At 38.9% G+C, this 19,642-nt stretch overlaps 1 protein-coding gene across 2 annotated transcripts in view; it reads left to right on the forward strand.

Annotated features, from left to right (window-relative positions):
* Positions 1-19,642, forward strand: part of LOC133983270 (RNA-binding motif, single-stranded-interacting protein 3-like) — a 137,188-nt gene that overhangs the window by 111,055 nt on the left and 6,491 nt on the right. For both annotated transcript variants that reach the window (XM_062422298.1, XM_062422297.1), the window contains exons 7-10: positions 3,062-3,168; positions 6,498-6,541; positions 10,755-10,851; positions 14,160-14,210. In XM_062422298.1, the coding sequence (XP_062278282.1) occupies positions 3,062-3,168; positions 6,498-6,541; positions 10,755-10,851; positions 14,160-14,210 (299 nt within the window). The remainder of the gene's footprint in view (positions 1-3,061; positions 3,169-6,497; positions 6,542-10,754; positions 10,852-14,159; positions 14,211-19,642) is intronic.

Below are 19,642 nucleotides of genomic sequence, written 5' to 3' on the forward strand. Positions count from 1 at the left end.
TCATCTCAAATGTATCTTTTACCGTAGTCTGAACCTAATCCTATTCTAAAGAAATAATTTAAATTCATAACTATTTCATATAAATAATACTCTTCTTTTCATTTCTCTATTGTCCATGAATGCCATATTTCTATTCAACCTAAACTCAGCTCTTGACAGTTTTTACATTTGCATTATAGCGACTACATATCAACAAAGAAATCGCTCTAGTGTCCTAACTCTCGGTCTAAGTGAGTTTATAACAATGAGAAACAGAGAGCATCAACATATTTTCTTTATATTTTCTATTTTCACTTAAAGGATAGGTTCACAATGTTTGATGTCAGTCATAAAACAATAGACATATGCTGCTTTTTGCTGTAATTGCTCCTCGTGTTCATACTGGCCATTAAGAGATCCCTTCATAATGCACTTTCAATGCAAGTGAAGGGGGAACAATTTGCAGCCCTCCTTTCGAGCAAACATGTATTTAAAAGTTTTATTTGAAGCTGAAATGAGACTTCATCAATCTATCTTTTTGTTACAATCCTTTCACTGCAGTGGAACAGGAAAACACTGTCCATCAAGACACAAAGAAGAGTTTTATTTTAAACTGTAAAGACTTTGGATCTATTTTATTTGACTATCTCAGATGGCTGAAACCTCATATTATCTTCAGAAAAACCTTTAAATATGCTCAGAACAAGGACTATGGATTTTGTCCACCATCACTTACACTTTAAGCGCATTTGGAGGGGATTGAATAGGGGGAATGATTACAGTATGAAAAAACTGTTTGAGTGTTCATATGGACAACTGACTGTTGTTTTTCATGAAGAAACTACAGTGAATGTTGCTTTGTACACTTCCCATGCACCTACGCACATGACTGTTTACAAAAATGTATATGAAGGCATAGAGCGAAGTCGGTAAAACGAGAGAGCAAGAGAGGGTGGTGATGGAGAAAGATGAATAGCAAAGCTGAGGGATCATAACAGTACATAACACAACCGTGTGACCTGTTATTCAGATAGAAATCAAGTTAAAGCAGTGTAATGACAAAGTACTCCTAAACACAGTATGATCACACAGCACTGTGTTTCTCGGCCTACTTACCTTTGGAGTACCCATCCAGGCCCCAGGCATTCCAAATAACTTGTTTCAACCTTGAGTTCTGAATGCTTGTCTCCGCTGAGAACACCTCTTCTCATTTTTCAGTTTACTGAGATTGAGAAAACATTTTTCTTGAGGGAAATTGCGTAGTTTATTTTGGCATTCATAATGCTTGAATCAGTACCAGCATGTTGATATCGCCTTTGCTAGCTAATAACATTTATTCTTTATTTCTGAGCTACACAGAGTGATGAGGCTTCACAATTTGACACTCTCTGCAGACTCATCATTGCCAGTTAAAGAGGACAAGAGTGCCAGCTAATAGAATCTTTAAAGATGCAGTCAATGACTCAAACATGCCTTGGTGGATGTATTAAAGTAACAAGTGAGAGGCAGAGCATAAAAGTAGGTGGCTTATTCAATTTTAGGGGCAAGAGGTGTCGCTATAAAAACAGTCAGGACATGAACAGGACATTTAGCAATCGTGTATAATTCCAGGAAAAATGTTAATGCTTTTGTATTTTAACATTGTTTGTTTCTTTTTTATTATTATTTGTTTTACGCTTATAGAGGAATAAAGAAGCCAGAAAATATTCTCATTTAATAAGCTGAAATGAGAGATTTAAAAAAAAAAAAATTCTCAAAACAGTTTATTAAAATAATTTTCAATCAAGTCATCATCTAGCCATTGCTGCTCTACATGAGTGTTTGATTTTCCAGGTTTTGATGTTGGACTGATGGAAGTTAAATTAAATACTCTAATATATACATTTTACACATTTACTGACTGTGGAACATACAAACACATTCATGTAAATGTTGTAGTTGCACAACACATCTCGAGCAGCACGCATGCTTTAATAACTATTGCATAACAGCCATAGTACCCAAGAAGGCATTTACTTAGATCCAGATCTCATATGCATTATGTTTAACCAGTCATTTGTGTAAGTTATCATGTCTGTCAATGTGCTACATGTTAAATCTATGTAACTATAGATTTTGAAGATGTAGAAAAAAACGCTGTTTGTAAGTTTGTGTATGTATCGATGTGTACATGAAGTCTAGAACTAGACATCTAAGAAATATGCACTGGTATCACAGCTCACATAAGACAGAAGACTGTCTGTCTAATGTCTTACTACATTAGCCATTAAGTGTTTTATCTGAGTGTCCTGGTTAATGTTTGGATAATACTTTTTATCGTGTTGGTTGAGTCATGCTGATGCTAAAGCATTTCCCAGAAATAAGAACCCATTCTCCATGCTCTCTTGCTTCCCTATTCTAAAGAAGATATGCATTTAAGATACAATAAATTGATACACAACAAAGCCTTTTTTTTCTGTAGGATAATCCTGCCCCAATCCAGCTACTTCCTGCTATTTTACACAAGCCTATGGGCCATATGAGGCTGCAGCCTATGAGGTTTAAGTTAGAGTTTGGTGAACTTTTGTATAGGGGGTCACACTCAACTAATCCTATTTGTAATCAAGGCTTTCTTCTTTTTCTCGAGTCCAGAAAAGTACCGTGTTGTCTTTGGAGAAATCTCAATCGCAGTCTGTTGCCTGGGGTCAAGATGTGTGGAGTTATTTAGCGTATTAAGTATGCCTGTTAGGCTTGTCGTTTGAACCGCGCTCACCATGCTTTGATCATTAGCCCGTGGCTTTGTTTCCATGTCAAGGCTGCTTTTGTCGAAGCACGTTGTAGGAGTTGTAGGAGATGGTGCGATAACTGCTGTTGTTTAGATGTTTGGATTAGGGGTGGGAGAGATAAATGTACGAGCTGAAGTGCTATTTTCAGGTCCAATTGATTCATGTTATGTTTTTGTTTAAACCACAGCATAACACCCTTTCTTACATCTTACTTTTGAAACGTAACTCTTAAAACAACGCATGAAATCTTGCCTTTTCCTGCCATTAAGATGATTAATCCATCTCTGTTCTTTCTCTCTGGCTGACTCACTCTTCAGCCCCTGCAGAGCCATTGCTGTGCAAGTTTGCTGACGGAGGCCAGAAGAAGAGGCAGACCCAGGTCAAGTATCCCCAGAATGGCCGACCGTGGACACGGGAAGGAGAGGTGAGGCTTCAAATTTTATTTAATTATCAAAAAGAAAAAATCTCACCACTACCCATCATAAAAGATCTCCAGCAGCAGACAGCAGTGAAAACATGACTGAAAGTATATAGTAATAAAAAGAAGAACCATCTCTCCCAATCAGTTTATTAAAACAATTCTTCTTCCCTCTGACACTATAAAAGAAAACAACAGAATATTTCCTCAGGCAGAAATATGCTGAAGCTGTTATTTCCTAAATCAGCAATAACCTCTTGCCTCTCACAGTCAGAATGAGTACACTGTGTCTACTGTGAGGGTTTCTAAGAGGAAACAAAACAAAAGATATGCTATTCTATAACTATATCACATGTATAACTGCAGTATGTTTTTTACCCTTCTTTTTTTATTCATGTATATATATATACACATATTACATCATACATACACACCAAGTGCACAGTCCATTAACAAAAACAAATCAAAAAATTCAAATGCAAGGAAACAAACTAATAACAAACAAAAACAAACCTATAAATAAAACAAAACAGCAACAACACAACATCTGAAGTTCATTCAGAATTAACTAACATTTCGAATACTGAAGGCCTAAATTCCAAACCAAGATCATAATCATAGCTCCTTAAGACAAGAAAGTAAAGGCCTCCACAATTCAACAAAAGTCTCTTCATGGCCATATTTCTCATATGTCAGTCTCTCTAAGGGCACTAACTTCTTCTGAAATATTTTGCCCCTTAGCTTTCTAGCAAAAAGCACTACAATACTCTTATCATAGTCTACATACAGTATTAGAATGTAACATAACATTAAGTACAAAAACTCATTGTTTTTATAAACTTAAGAAATCTGGCTGTTGTCAGTTTCTTTTTCAGATTTTATTGCAGACTTTTAAATCTGAAAAGCTTGACAGGCCCCCTATGGGGTCATTATCATCTTTCATTTCCAATAACATACTTTAGGCTGAATTAGAGATGCTGATGACAGTATGAAAGCTGCCATATATAAAGGTTGTTACATTCAAAATCAAAAGTTTCTGCAAGACCTCAATGCCAAGTTATTTTCCCTTTTGTTGAAACTCCCAGCTCGGGTCTGTCATTTCCAGAAGAAATTAAACCTTGCACAGTGGATTGAAAGTAGATTGACTGTTGCACAATGTAGAGAGCTCAGAAGTTGTTAGTGTCAATACCAAAGCTTTAATTTACAGAACAAAAGAAAGTGAATAATAATGTCGCCACCCACACACTGAGTGCAGTTCTGAACAGTTTCCCAACATTCACATTACATGGTGGCTGGGAAGCAGGGAGCAGGACGGTTAAGTGTAATGAAATGGAACCGGGCTGAAATAACTGCGTGCTGAAACATCAGCCACCACAACAATAACAGGATGTCACAGCATATGTGCTTGACCTTCATGTGTGTCTGTGTGTAGCAGGCACAGGTTACACTTTCTGTTTTTATTTTGTGAGAGCGTACAGTGACACATCGCAACAGGGCTTCCAGAGGAAAAACATCTCCTCAGAAGTTTTTTTGATGAGACATCTGGCCATGGAGGTGCTTTGAGGGGCCTTGCTGCATCCTTCCAGTCGGTCAGCTGACTATAATTCCCCACAATAATGTTGTTGTCCAGTTACTGCTGTTAGATGGAAGAAACACAGGACAAAACAAATATCAGGATTCTTCACAGAGCTGATCTCTTCCTGTTCTTACTGAGAAATTCTTTTGTTATAAAAGATAATTCAATAGTTTGTGAGGGAGTGAGGGGAGAACCTAAGGTGGCCACAACACTCTGCTACCGTAGAAACATGGCGGTGCAACATGGCGGGCTCTGTGGAAGAGGACCAACTCCCTATGTAAGATATAAAGGGCTCTTTCTAAGATAAAAACACAATTATTCTCGTTTTTAGGTCATTATACACTAATTAAAACATACTTATGAATATTATAATCCATTTCTGCCAAGTCAGTTCTGCTAGATGCCACTAAATTCTACATGGTGCACCTTTAAGTCATATTTTTGTATGAAAACAAGTCAATTTGAATTAATTTATGTCCTTTGATGTTATCAATGTTTGGCACTTCTTTTTATTGATTCTTGTCTATTCCCCCAGCCCTGGCGAGAGCCAGTGTTTGGGGAAAAAACAGTAAAGTTCAGCATTAGGGCACACTTTCAACTCGTGTGCCAATTTGGAGAGAGGAGCATGGAATATAGAACAAATACAAATGCCTAGTGTAGGGCTTCAGATAGAAGAGGAGGGCAGAACAGAGATAGAGGGATGGATAGAGATGGAGTAAAAATAAAGATTAGAAGACTAAAAACAAAAGTTGCTTAAAGTTTGTTCTAACAATGCCAAGAGGCAGTCAAGTGGATCTTTTTCAAATGTCAGTACAGTCTCGTTCATTTGCATAGGGTAAAAGAAACAGAGAGAAAAGCGTCACTCAATGATAAACACTTGACTTAATAGGGACAACATTTAATGGAGAGAAGGAAGGTCAGAAAGAACACAAAGGCAACTAAAATACACTCTTGTAGCTTTGAGTTTATTCTGATACTGATATAATGCAGATAGAGTGCCAAACCTTATTCATTTGTACTGAGTAGTGTTGTGATACTGAGCTCTGTAACTACAGGCTCTGATGAAAACTACAGTGCATGAGCAGCACCTCATGCAGTTGGGATGTTAGAGTATATTATAGTTTGACGTTGTAAAATGGTGACAATATACATAAGGGAATTGAAAACTGGATCACAATATTACAAGTCTTTTCATCTGGCTCTCAAACTGTGGGAAGTTTTTTCCCACCAGTGTCCTCTCTCATTTCAACACAGTGAGAAAAACAGTGCTCACTGAAATGAATTTTTGGCTCATTCTGACTGATAAACTGGTTTTGGTATCTCTTGGCCACTGTCATTTTCATGATTAGAGACGGTACAGATGTTTGCTGTGACAACAAGCACCAGCTGTGTGTGTGACAGCTCAGACACACTGATTTCAAAACCCACCAGAAATTTCCTCCAGACATTTTCTTTCGGCTCCTTTATCTTTGCACAGTTTACAAAGTTGAAGGTTTATACATTTTCAACTCAAGAATATCCATTCCATTAACGTTGTGTGTGTTTATTTCACCTCTATATATCATTTCACATTGTTAAACACAGCTGTACAGCAGCAATCACCTTTGCTTTTGTGAGTGGAGTATAGCTGATAGTTTTTTATGTCCATATTTTAATGAGAAAGACACTTATTTGGTTTTAAGTGATAAAGTTTAAAGGTGTACATGATATAAGGTTTATTTAAGTGCTTATATATCTCTCTATCTCTCTGTTTCTCTAGAGTGGTATGGCGTTGACATATGATCCCACCGCGATGCAGAACGGGTAGGTGGAAAGATTTCCTATCAGATTAGAAATGTGTCTCACTTTTGGTTCTCATTCCCTGCCAAATATGCTTTACGGAAACACCACACAAAAAGTCACAACTTCACCTGTATTTAAGTGTAAGCTGTCCTGACACCGCACCGATGCACGTACATCAACCAACCATCAGGACATCAACACTCCTCAAAAGAGCACCTGAATGCAAATGACCACATATTCTCAAACAGACACACACACACTCTCTCTCCCTCTTTCCCTGTCCTACTCGCTACCTCATTCTCACATCTGACTGATGCAGCAGGAGCATTTATTTATGCACCTATGCATACAAGCTGTCAGACATGTAGGTTTTGATTGCAGACAGGGAAGTTAGGCAGTGTTGCAGTGCAGCTGTAAGACTTTCGTCAGCCGAGGCTATCTGCAGTGCTGCCAGGCTGAATGCAGAGAGCTGAGTGTCTGCCTGTTTCAGGAGGAAATTGGAGATCGGTCCTGTCTGCTAGGAACGCTGCTGGTGATGCAATCTCAGGAGACGCTTCCCTGCAGCTCTGTTTCTTTCTCTCCTCCTCCTTGTCCTCCTCTTTTGCATCCCTACTTTACTTTTTCTTCCTCTTTCTGACTGCCGTCCTGTTGTACTTTGCACATTTTACTTATTTCACTTCCTCCATACCATCTCTTTCCCTACATTCTGTGTTACTATTTTCTTGTTCCACCTTATCCCCAATGTGCTTTCAAGTGTTTTCAACTCTGTCATCTCTTCTCCTCCTTCTATGCATAGCTGTTTTGTCTAATCCCTTTACTCTTCTAATTCCTCTTCTCTATTTCCAAGCAGCTGCTTTACTTTTGGTCATCTTTGGTGTCTGTGTGTATGTGTGTGTGTGTGTGTGTGCGTGCGTGCGTAAATGCATGCTCACACTCAAGCATCTGCACGCTTACGGTGCTTAAACCCTCTCTGACCTCTCTTCCGAGGTCATCAGGGCTCCTTCCGGCGAAGCGCTAAATGACTGTGAAATGCTAATGCAGCTAATTAGAGAGGCGAAAAGCAGGGAGGAAAGCGGCTTGAATAAAAAGGGGGGGCCGAGCAGGGTCAAGAGGAGGGCAAAGGCAAAAATAAAGTCAGCCCAAGGAGAGGGGAAGGGTACGAATCAATTGCAGGTTTGCAAGTCTTTGCAAGCATGAGGACGGCTGGGTTTTAGGGTCTGATGCCAATCTGATGTTATTGAAAACATGTGTCCCAACCGGCCAGACTGCTTTGGCTTAAAGCCTGTCCTCTCTTTTATCAAGGAGACACAACATTCACTTTCTCAATCTCCCTCCCACCTCCTATCTGATCTGTTTGCTGTCCTTTGTTTCTCCATCCTCCTCTCTTTCTTCCTGCCTTTGTTCTCACCTCTCTCGCTCTGCTTTTCTATCTATCCTGCCTTCCTTCTATTTCTTGAGCCCACATACACACGCACACACACGCACACACACACACACACACACACACACACTCATATATGTTTTTGAATGCTTACCCACATTTCTCAACTAAGTGGTCACTGAGGTCTTGCACTAAATCATTTGTTAATTTTTCTGGGTAAACTCCTGACAGTGCGGCTAGGTCACACCAGGGATTCACAGAGAGGTTTTGAATTCAATCCTGTAGTAATGTTCTATTCGCAATTACATGTTTAGTGTATTGTTTAAACAGCCGTGCTAGAGTCCTTATTGACAGCGTGCTGCTCAGGGCTAATAGGCTGCATCAATAACCTTGGATCTGTCCTCTGCCTACTATTTCTCTCTCTCAATACACATCACTCTAATGAAAAATACAATAAACACAATCAGAGGACCATATTGAATAACGCGGCTGCATTCGCTCATTTGTATTCATCAGTGACAGTAATACAGTATCTCTAATGCAAGTCATACATTAATTGTACAGTCAAAAAGATGGATCCACACTGCTGTATGATTACTAATGGTTTTTTGGTTGTTTTCCTTGTCACTGATCATCTCTTTGACAAAACTTGGGTCCATTTGTATCTGTCCAATCCTTTCAATTTCAAGTGGTATCTAAGGTTGACACATTAAATTATGAGATACAGTGGTGTAACTCTAAGAAAAAAAATCTTTCAAGGCTTAACTCATAAGTAAATTAAATGAGACGGAAAGGCAACTTAGAGTTTAGAAGTGTGAGTGGAAAATCTTCAAGGACAAATCTACATAAATTGAGCCAGGGTCAACACACCATAGATAGTACAGATGATCGACCTGCACATAAACTACATTTGCTCTTGCCTCTGCAGGAGAAAATGTACAGTGCCAATAATTGATGAGATTTATTTTTTCTGGTTTCCAAGGAAGTGAAACACATTGTATTGTGGAAAAAGTAGAGAGTAGCTGTTGTAGCACTGCTCTTTCTGTACTACTACTTAGGCTTCAACACAACAAGTAGAGCATGAAAATTCAACAGGGAGGCTGGATGTCCGTGTGAAGCACAATCACGCTCCGGAGCTTATCGCAGGCAGTTGGAAACCAATTGCATCCACAAGGCCTGGACTGCAACAGTTCAAAAACATCTGAGGGTCCGCATCTCGCAGCCAAGTTCAAATCGTGCTATCACTGACCAAACAATGTAATGTGAAACAGAAAGTGCAATATCAGTACATGTGGGCACCCCAGCAACCCTTTTTACCCTTGAAATGAGATATGTGTGTCTGGTGTCACATTGGAGTACCACCAATCTATCAGTGCTTTCCTGTCTCTTGGCTGGTTACTGAGGCCAACAGTCACCCCAGTTAAGATAATAGAGTTTATCTTGTATATTTAGTATATTTAATCCAGAGTTGTAGTTTAAGGTAACTTTAAAGTGAGTGAGTTTTTTTTTCTCCTCTAATTAAGCAACACTTGATTTGTGGCAAGTACCGTTTTATACAATCATGGCTGTGTTAGAGATAGATAGGGAGGGTTTTTTCTATGTCTCTTCCTCTCTCTCTCTCTCTCTCTCTCTCTCTCTCTCTCTCTCTCTCTCTCTCTCTCTCTCTCTCTCTCTCTCTCTCTCTCTCTCTCTCTCTCTCTCTCTCTCTCTCTCTCTCTCTCTCTCTCTCTCTCTCTCTCTCTCCCCCCTCCTCTTTTGCTCCATTATTCAGTCAACAGACACTTTGGGATCGATCGGGCACAGCAACACGGCCTGGCGGATGAAACATGTCCTCTCTAGGTACACAATGATAAATAAAGCACTGCGAGCCACAGCATTCTACCGCTGCAGGGTTTAGAGGGGGGTGAAATGAAAAAAAGACATGGAGCAAAATCAGAAGGGCAAACAAAGGTAGAGGTAGAGAAAGGTAGAGAAGTAAACGGAGTAAAATGCAGATGTTACAGATGCAGCCTTCCCCTCATAGTCGAGTATGCGTAGGTGGAAACATAAAGGGCAATATTGAAATGTTTCACCCACTCACACATCGAGGTGATATTTCATTATTATGCATAGCAGGCTCCTTTGTAACATGATGTGTACTGTGGTGCAGTGTCTGAGATCTTTGATGGTATGTCATAGTGAAGCTGCAATATGTATTATTATTTATTCTTATTGTTTCCATGACAGCATTGATCATGTCTGATCTATTTTGTCAGCGGTGTCTGGAAGTGTACTTGGTGGTTGAAAACAAAAAGATACAAAGGCCCATTTTCACCTTTGAATGCGGCTGCATCTGGAGACCTAAAGGTGTTTAATAAAAAAGTATTTGATTTTACCATATCAGCTTTGTGTTGTCACTGCTGATGAAAACCCAACATGTACTGGTTTGCTGCTTCATATTAAAATGTCTAAATAAAAGGAGACTTTTGTAGTCAAGAATTTACAGGAAATTAAATGTGTTCTTCACAAATTTACAGTAGCTAAAAATTGGTCAGCACAACAAAATATTTAGAGCTCTTTGTGAAGTGTACAGTATCAGTTAGAAATAATCTAAGGCGAAATAGTACAAGCAGAAACAGCCACAGTGATGATGATGATGTCTTCAAAATGTCATGAGCTGACATCAGCTGGGGCTGAAAGTAGAAAAAAACTGAGTGTTCAGAGCAGTCTGAAGCCGGTGCTTTTTGCTCACAGAGGTTACTTCTACATATGTTTACCTCATGACAGAATGACTGAAAATAAGGAAAAGCATAAAAGGTCCCATTAAGTTTTGTGATGCTGATGATGTTAACCTTTTGTTGTTTGCTTCTATAGGTTCTACTCTTCGCCGTATAGCATCTCCACCAATCGGATGATTGCACAGACGTCAATCACACCCTTCATTGCTGCCTCTCCTGTTTCCACATATCAGGTGGGTTACTGAGTTAATCTAAGCTTCAAGGACCACTAAAGGCTTCACCATTGCTCCAGAAAGTGACAGGGATATCTTGAATGTCCATTGGAAAATTGTCAGTCTCATAAAGGACATAAGTTGTGTGTTTATATGAATAATTTAATGACAAATATAATAATATGATTTCATCATGTTGTTTATTTTCCTAATCCAGGTTAATGTTGGAAACAGTTTTTTCTTTGGCCCCAGCCATTACTGCAAAGCACCCCAAGATCCAGTTTCTGACATGCTGTTTGCTAGCTTGCTAGCTTGCTAGCCAGCCATCAGATTTAATGTTCTGAGTCAGGACAAAGGTCAACATACTTGAAATGAGTTAACAACTGTATAAATGCATGGCAGTGGGGCTTTAGTTTACTAGTTGTAAATCTGAAGTTTTAAAGGATAAGTCTGGTGATATTCTGTGTGTTTCTTTTATAGTCAACAATCCCATGAAAAGACCAATCAAGTATTTCCTGTGTATACTGAGCCTTATTGACCTTATTCCTCTGTGGATATGTTTCATTTTTATTGTGAACATGGGCACTGTAGTTTACTGTACATGAGCCATTTCCACATACAGTGTCTTACTGCTGTGAATACTCACTGGCACACTAAATATGTATTAATCCGCAGATAGAAAAATAGTACAATGCTCAGCTGTTTTATGAAATTATTTAACTTATATGTTTATGACATGTTTTAAAGGTTTATATGTTAAGTATGGAGAAGTGCTGAGTGCCACAGAAGTGCAAAAAGTGTTGAGAGAAAGACTAAAGTATTGTTGGTTTTGGTGTTTTCATGTAATTTGCCAACAGTAAGAAAAATATAATGGCCACCTCACCCTTTAACATTTCAATTAGACAAGGCCTTTAATGAAAATGTATATGTTCTCGTTTACTGGCCTAAAAAATTCTGATCCCTGGTTTTAAAATTATTTCTGTTGTGTGTAGACAAAGATAATTTGTATAGTACTTATCAAAACCATCATTACATAGTGCTTTACAACAAACACATAAAACACAACAATGAAAGTAACAGTAATGTATGAATAAACAGGCAGGTAAAAGGAATACAGGATGAATAAAGTTTAAAAACAATAAATGATTAAAAACTGTAAATTAAACACAGAGGATACAATATAAAAATTAAAGCTGCAAGCAGCGATGAACAGGCCCTTGCCCCCCTATGCATGTCAGGCTGTGGCGCAGTCGGAGGGCGCGCAGGTAGACGTCTTCATTCGCAGGCTTTTATTTGACATTGCATGATGTGGTGAAATATCACTGCCTGTGTCCACTATGTGGCGCTAGAGAGCACCCAAAAATTATATGTCAATCTGAGTCGAGGGGCACGTTTTTTTTTAATTTTCTAGGGGGGCGCTATTGATCCATTTTGCGTCGCCCATTTCAGCGATCCTTAAAATATCAAAATTTTCGCCGGATCGGACATGATTGCAAGTTTTGGTGAGTTTTGGGGCACGTTTAGGCTGTCAAAAAGGCGTTTGTTTTATAGGAACTATAATAATAATCAGGACAGATACAATAGGGCCTTGCACTGGTCAGTGCTCGGGCCCTAATAATGGGTGAGTAAAAATAGACAGAAAATAAAACAATTTATAAGAAAACCTTTTGATAATACAGTCTTTAAAAGAAGATAGTGATGTGGCAAGCTGGAGTTCCTCAGGCAGGTCGTTCCATAGCCAAGGAGCCCCAATAGCAAACACTCGACCCCCTTTAGTCTTTATGTGTGAGGTGGAAACAGTCAATAGGTTCCTGCCTGAGGATTCAGGCTGTGCACTGCTTGTTACAGGGCCAGGCAATAAAGGGCATTAAAAGTAATAAGTGCAACCTTAAAATCAATCCTAAAATAAATGGGCAGCCAGTGTAGGGTCATTAAAATTGGAGTAAATGTTCTCTTTTCTTGGTTTTTGTTTTGAGTCTATTAATTGATTTCTGATTTATTTAAAACACCATTGCAATAATCCAACTGTGAGGAAATAAATGCATGAGCAATAGTTTGAGTGTCATTAAAACTCAGTATTGATCGTATCCTAGCAATATTCCTCAGATGGTTGAAGTAAGAACATACAAATCGAGCACATGGAGTTCTTCTCAAGAAATATTTTAATACAGAAATTGAGTTTTCATCTGCTCTCTCCATTCGAGAGACCTCTCAGTCTAGCAGTAATAAAAAACAGGCTCAAATTGCAGCACACCTCTCATCGATCTTTCATCGTTAGGCACGTATCCTCCTTTCGTCTTTCTCCCCCTGTTCCCACATGTTGCATTCTTTCTCCTTCACGCACACAAACTACACAAATTCATGTCAAAGTTGGTTGTTCTAAGAGGTTAACTCAGTACTTGATCCTCAGTTTGTCAAACAGATAGACTTTAAAACAAACAGCAGTCCTCCCCCGTAGCTTTTCTCCAGCACGAAGCACTGCTGTAAATGAGAAAGACAAATGCAAAGACACACCTTCAGCAGTGCAGAATCATGCACAGAAACACAATCACTTCCTGCTTTTTTAGAAGAAGAAATTAACCTAACTTTCATTACTTTAACTCCCCATAGACTGATATTGGTATGCTAAAACACACACATATTATTACTATGTGCATGCTTACTATATCTTATATGTGACAAAGAGGCCTTTGGGGACTTGTTTCTCCTCATGTTGGGGTTGGGCAGTGGGTAGCAGTAGGAGATGAAAGTGGTGATTTGTGGCCAAGACAGCCTTTGATGATGAAACCTCCACTGTGAAGCAGTAATTATTAGACAGTATTGCTCTCTGTGGTCTCCATATCCTCTTATAATTACAACATAACATACTGTATAGTGGACCCTCAGTTACCGCTGTAATATTCTTTAAGACACATTGCCGCAGGGACAGAGGCTCAGAATTGGGCTTGTAAAGACTTGAGCTAATGATTTATTTTTTTCTCTTCTTCTGTTTGGTATCCTTATTTTCGCTCCATTCCTGTCATCCTGTCTTCCAATTGTCCCTCTTTATCTTCTCCCTTCCACTATTCTTTACCCACTTTTAATAATTTTCTTTTTGATCTTCTCTTTCCTCTCATCTCCTCCTGACCTCCCCTCTGCATCCTCCTACACATGCTCATCCCCTCCCTCTTTAATTACTTTATTTTTCTCTTCCTCCCTTTCTTTCTACTCTCCTTCTTTTTTTCTTTTTATTTCTTTCGTCATCCATCTGTTATTTTCGCTTCTCTTCTCTTATCTTCTCTTCTCTTCTTCTACTCTTCTCTTCTCTTCTTCTACTCTCCTCTCCACAGGTCCAGAGTACATCTTGGATGCCACATCAACAGTATGTTATGCAACCTACAGTAAGTTTGATTAACCAGCATCTTCTATGTTTTTGTGTCACACTGTATCTTATATGTTCCCGTTCTTCATTGCCACCTTTTCACATTGCATTTCTGCCCATCATCTGTGTGTGTGAGCATATCTCCAAATTTGTCACTTGTACTCCTTTCAAATAAATTGCATCTTTATTTCATACGTACATGGATGCTAAGATGACATTCACATCACTAATTGATTTATTTCAGAATCCATCTTATCCATGTTAGAAACCATAGATCTTGTATTGTGCTAGAATGATCACAATAACTGCGTTTTACCTGTACTGTAACATTATTTAAAAAGGTCATTTTTTCTGTTGTGAACCATTTTAATCTCACAACACAGGCATGCAAATGATAGCGACAATAACAGGGTATTGATAAATCTATATGAATCACCAAGATTGCAAAAAGCCGAATAATAAAAGAAAAAATACACAGTTTCCAACAAATACTGAATACGCCAGCTAAACTCAGTTCTGTTTGAGCTGCTGTAGCAATTAATTTTCCCCACTGTGGGATCAATAAATGTATCTTTATCTTTATCTTTATCAGAGTAAAATTATAGCCCCGCATCTGAGTCCTACTCTGCTGAATCAGCCTCTGTACAGCAGCTCCTGCTTAACCTCTGTATAGCAGCTCCAAAAGCTCAGCGCAGCAGACTCTGACATCCATAATAAAAGGTTGCTCCCTGCTGGTTTGAAATAAAACTGCAGGCACAGAAAACTTACACTATATAGAACAATTATCTATAGTTGTCTATGAATTTATACTTCACATCCAGCTGGAGGTCTCATCATTCTGATGGTCTGTATAACAATAATGATCTGAATGATTCAGATGTACTCAGACTGTCTGAGCTTTGTCTGAGCGCCTCCACTGATTAATTCATTAATAAGGAGGAAAAATATATCAATAAAATAAATCAGTCTTATACCTGAAAGTCATGGACTCTGAATACAACTCCATCCTCTGATATGAAGGAATACACAAAAACAACTACTTGGCTATAAATCAAGATATTCATTTAACTACCCAGTGAAATGAATGTATGAATGTATTCATGAATAAAAGGGTAAATTAAATTACCAAGTTACTGCTGACGAAACAATGAATGTTATCAAAAATGAGTCAAAAATGCAATGAGGGGCCAAGACAGCCAATACAAAATTAAGTTTTTAAAATCATTTCTGCATCAACTCTGACACAGAAGCATGGTAGATGATTTTCCTACTGTTTCCGTAATGGTGAAGGCTTGATGATGACCAAACTTCCCTGAAAGTGCTGACCAAGACAAAGCAGATTCTGTTATCCTCGGGTCGCCAGAATGACAGTCAGATGAGAACTTTTGCAGTAGGGTGAGTGAAACAGCTTTGGTTCACTGCTTCTCAGGAGGAAAGTCCAGTGTCAGACTAGCTGAGGCTGTGTAGTGGACACACACACCACAGGGAGGTGTCCCAGTCTTGGTGCATTCAGTGGCGGGCTGTAGAGTTGGGTGCATGGAGCTCTAAACTTATCAGAATAGTCCTTGGGCATGTCTAAAGACCTTTTAAACAAGGTTTAACTTCACAATGAAAATAGATATAAATAATAGATTATTCAAATGGAAACCGGCATGGTTTGACTTGTGGCTTAACATAGTCTATGTTACGTGTTTTGAAGAAAAAGGATCACTGTTTAGAGGGATCACATTGATTACTAATTAATTCAGTTGTGTGGAGACAAAAAACTGGTCCTACTATGTCATCTTTTTTTGCTGCGTGTGTGTCTTGTTTTTTCCTGGTTGTTGTTTTATTGTCTCAAAAGTACAAATGGAGTGGCACCTATAATCTCATTATATGTTACATATAATGACAATGAAGCTTTCTATGCTATTCTATTCTATTCTAATTGTATTCCTATTAAATATCTGAAAATCACATGCTGGGAAATTGGACACTCACCCTTTTCTTTTGTCAATGACAATGTCAATACATCATGAAACAGTGGGAAATTGTAATATTGATTAACCACTTAAAATAGAGAATAAAATTAATAGGCCTTAATTTTTTTTATCTGTAACTGAAACTATTAAGAATTTCCATAATATCAAACTGATAAAAATTTTATGAAATACACATGAATATAGACATAAATATACGTGCTTATATATATTTGCACATGAAGTCGCATTTTCTGAACAATTCAGACACTGCATTAAAAAAGAAGAGGAGAGGGAGTGTCTCAAAGGAACAGGGTCTGCCCTTAAATTTACGACTTAAGCGAGAGTGAGCTAGCAGAAGATGAAGTTGGTTCATTCAGGTTGGTGCAGTCTGTATCTGAAAAGATAAACAAAGTTGTTCATTCCAACTGTCCATTTTCCTCCCGTCTCCTTGACATTCTCATGCCTTTGGGTCAGAGATCATTGGGTCTGTGTGTGTGTGTGTGTGTGTGTGTGTGTGTGTGCGTGTGTGTATAATTCAACATCAACAAATTACAAACCTGCTCTGAAAAGGCCTTCTCCTTAGTCAGGGTTCACATGAAGGGGAAATAATGAATGTCACAGGAGAACACGTATTTTCATAGCGAGTTAATACTATTGTGCCATTTAGAAAGTGACTGATTTAATCATAAGAATTTCAGTGATCATTAAGCCATCATAGCTGGCAAAAAAAGACATTTATGCACACACACATCCTGGACTAGTTATTTTTAGATTTATTGTAGGCTCCCTGCATATGGATGATTTTTCTAGAAAACCAAGCTGGCTTTCCTCACAAAGAGGCGACAGTCAGGAAAGATTTTATCATCCAGATTTTGACCAAACTGCTCTGCAAGTGTTACTAAGTTGGTTTTCTGCCAACATATGCAGACAATTTAACAACTGCAAAATTCAGTTATGCTCCATTGAAATTGTCAGCTGTGGGAGGATGGAGGATAAAGGCAACACAGATATGGTATATCAGCCATGCACTGAGGAATTCTAGGAAACTGTTTTACACAATAGTTATAAAATTGTACCAAATTCTGCTGCTTTTCCTCTCTGTCGCTCTCTTCTCATATCTGTCCTCCTCTTTGTGTCTATCTGCCAACTCCTAAAAACATTCTGTTGTTGTATCTGATTAAAATTATGTCTGCGAGAGAGGATAATATCCATCTGTAAATGTGTTTTCAAACAAATGTCCTGTCTAATTATTTGGCAGGCTGCTTGATATGACTTCCTAAGACTTGGGAGAAGACTGAGATAGAAGAGTGGAGAGAATAAGTGGTGGGAGAAAGAGAAAATAAATAAAACAAATGCGTGCATCTGACAGAGAGGACAGTGGAGAGAAGCAGGCACAGGGAGAGAAGAGGAAAGAAGGGATTTACAAAGAATAAATCAGAACAAAGAAAAGGAAAACAACTGCTGCAAAAGCATGTCTGGGCTGTGCATGCCTGTTCCCTAGTCTTGTCTATGCATAGTCAAAATCCCTGTTAAACAACAAAGAAGAAGCCTAGTCATTGTATTTCCTGGATACAGAAGAGCTTGGCAAATTAAAGCTGCATCAGGGAGGGATACTGAGAGAGACACAGTGGCTTAATTCTGTTCCTATGGTAGCAGAGGCTTCGTCAGCATCTCCTCACTGCTGTACCACAGTTAATGACTGGTAACTTGGATTAATGGTGTGCGCTCATTGACACATTTAGTTTGACGTGCATGAGCACACCTCTACTAATCACTCAATCAGCAGTCCATCATGCAGTTAGAGATTTTAACATGTCTGTGGTTGTTTTGCGTCTCACTGACGAATGCACACAACTTCACAGAATTGAATGACTATAATTAAAAGGTTAGACTGAGAGAAATAAAATAGTGTTGCACGCTGTTTTTGTTCCTCACGAATAGCGAAGGTGCACATGCATTCACTCACACAATTATAAATATACACCCAAACACAAGCCTAAGTGTGCACGCAAATTAACTCAGATACGCACAAGCACACCTATATGCACAGTGGGGAGTGCCTTAAGAATTGTGTGATTCTGAGCCTTGGTGGAATGCCCAGATTACTTGAACTCCCTGTCTTTACATCTTAATTAGTGAAAGGATGTCTTTCTGCATAATTACTCACAAATCCCCTTACAGGAAATGAATGCATTACCCTAACCATGCATAGCAAAAAAGACAACGAAGGCAGCTTATTGGGGAGGGCTGTAATGAGACATCCAAAGAACTGGGATTTCAGATCTTCCTGAGTTAAATTGCCATGTTAAGCCCGTTTGAGGAGACAAAGGGGGTGAAGAATGTGACGGAAGAAATCGGAGTTCAGTTCATATTGGATCTTGCAAGTAGTGCGCAGTCCTGGATTTGTTTCTTCTTTTTTTTAAATGCTGAATGTCTGTTGAACCCATGCATGCATGTGGGTGCACATTTGGAGTTTATGACGCAGGCAAGACGCAGTCTTTTTACTTGACATCGTCCTTTAAAACCCTGCTTTGTGCGTAAACAAAGACACAGTGAAAGAGAAAGAAGGCACGGTTTCAGTATGGAAAATCAATTTGTAAAATAATACAAACATCTGCTTCTCAGGCCACACCACCTGAAAAAGAACAAATAAATCTAGTTCACATCTTTTGCGTGCTAACGCACATAGCTCTCCTGTCACACCAGCAGTAGTGAGTAGTTTTCACGATTAACGGGTATCATTATCACTATTTGAGGCTGCACACTGCCTGCAGCATTCTGCTAGTCAGCTTTACTTCTCTACGGGAAAAATGACAGCACAAAGAGGGGAGTGAAAGAAAGAACATGCATTTTCTTCTCTCTCTCCTGTCCTCAGGGAAAAGTTAACTGTCTGTCTTGCGTGCTCATTTATTGCTAAGCTCAAGAAAAACATCAACACGTGTGTGTACTGTACCACATACAGTACAATTATTCACTATGCACTAATGCATAGTGTACACATGTAGACATATGCAGGATAGCAGGTTTAACACTTGTACAAATAAATCACAGCAGACAATTGGTTATTGTGGGTTTCCTTATTGCTTTATGCAGCTTTATTTCTGCATGGGAGCCTGCTATGAGCTTGGACCAAGTGAGAAAAAAGCGAGGGATGAGAAATCATTAAACGAGAGAACATATTATATAGATGTATGAAAAGCTTGGGTATTAGTTAGATCCTGGCTGCTAAATCTACCTGCCTGAGCCAAAGCTTTGTGCTGGTTTGTGGGAAGATCCGTGATGCATCTGTGTGTGGATGCTTCTGTGTGTGGTATACGTGAACGAGTGTGTGTGTGTGTCTGTGTGCGTGTGTGTATATGCAGGAGAAGTGCCGCTCAATTGCGATGTTGAGGACAGTTGACAGAGCATTTCTGATAGCCAGGCCGCTGTGTTCTTCAAACAACTATGAAGACAGCAGTTAGGAGGAAGAGCTCTCACCACTGTTAACAGC

This window comes from Scomber scombrus, chromosome 7, assembly GCF_963691925.1.
Source record: "Scomber scombrus chromosome 7, fScoSco1.1, whole genome shotgun sequence".
NCBI classification, from domain to species: domain Eukaryota; kingdom Metazoa; phylum Chordata; class Actinopteri; order Scombriformes; family Scombridae; genus Scomber; species Scomber scombrus.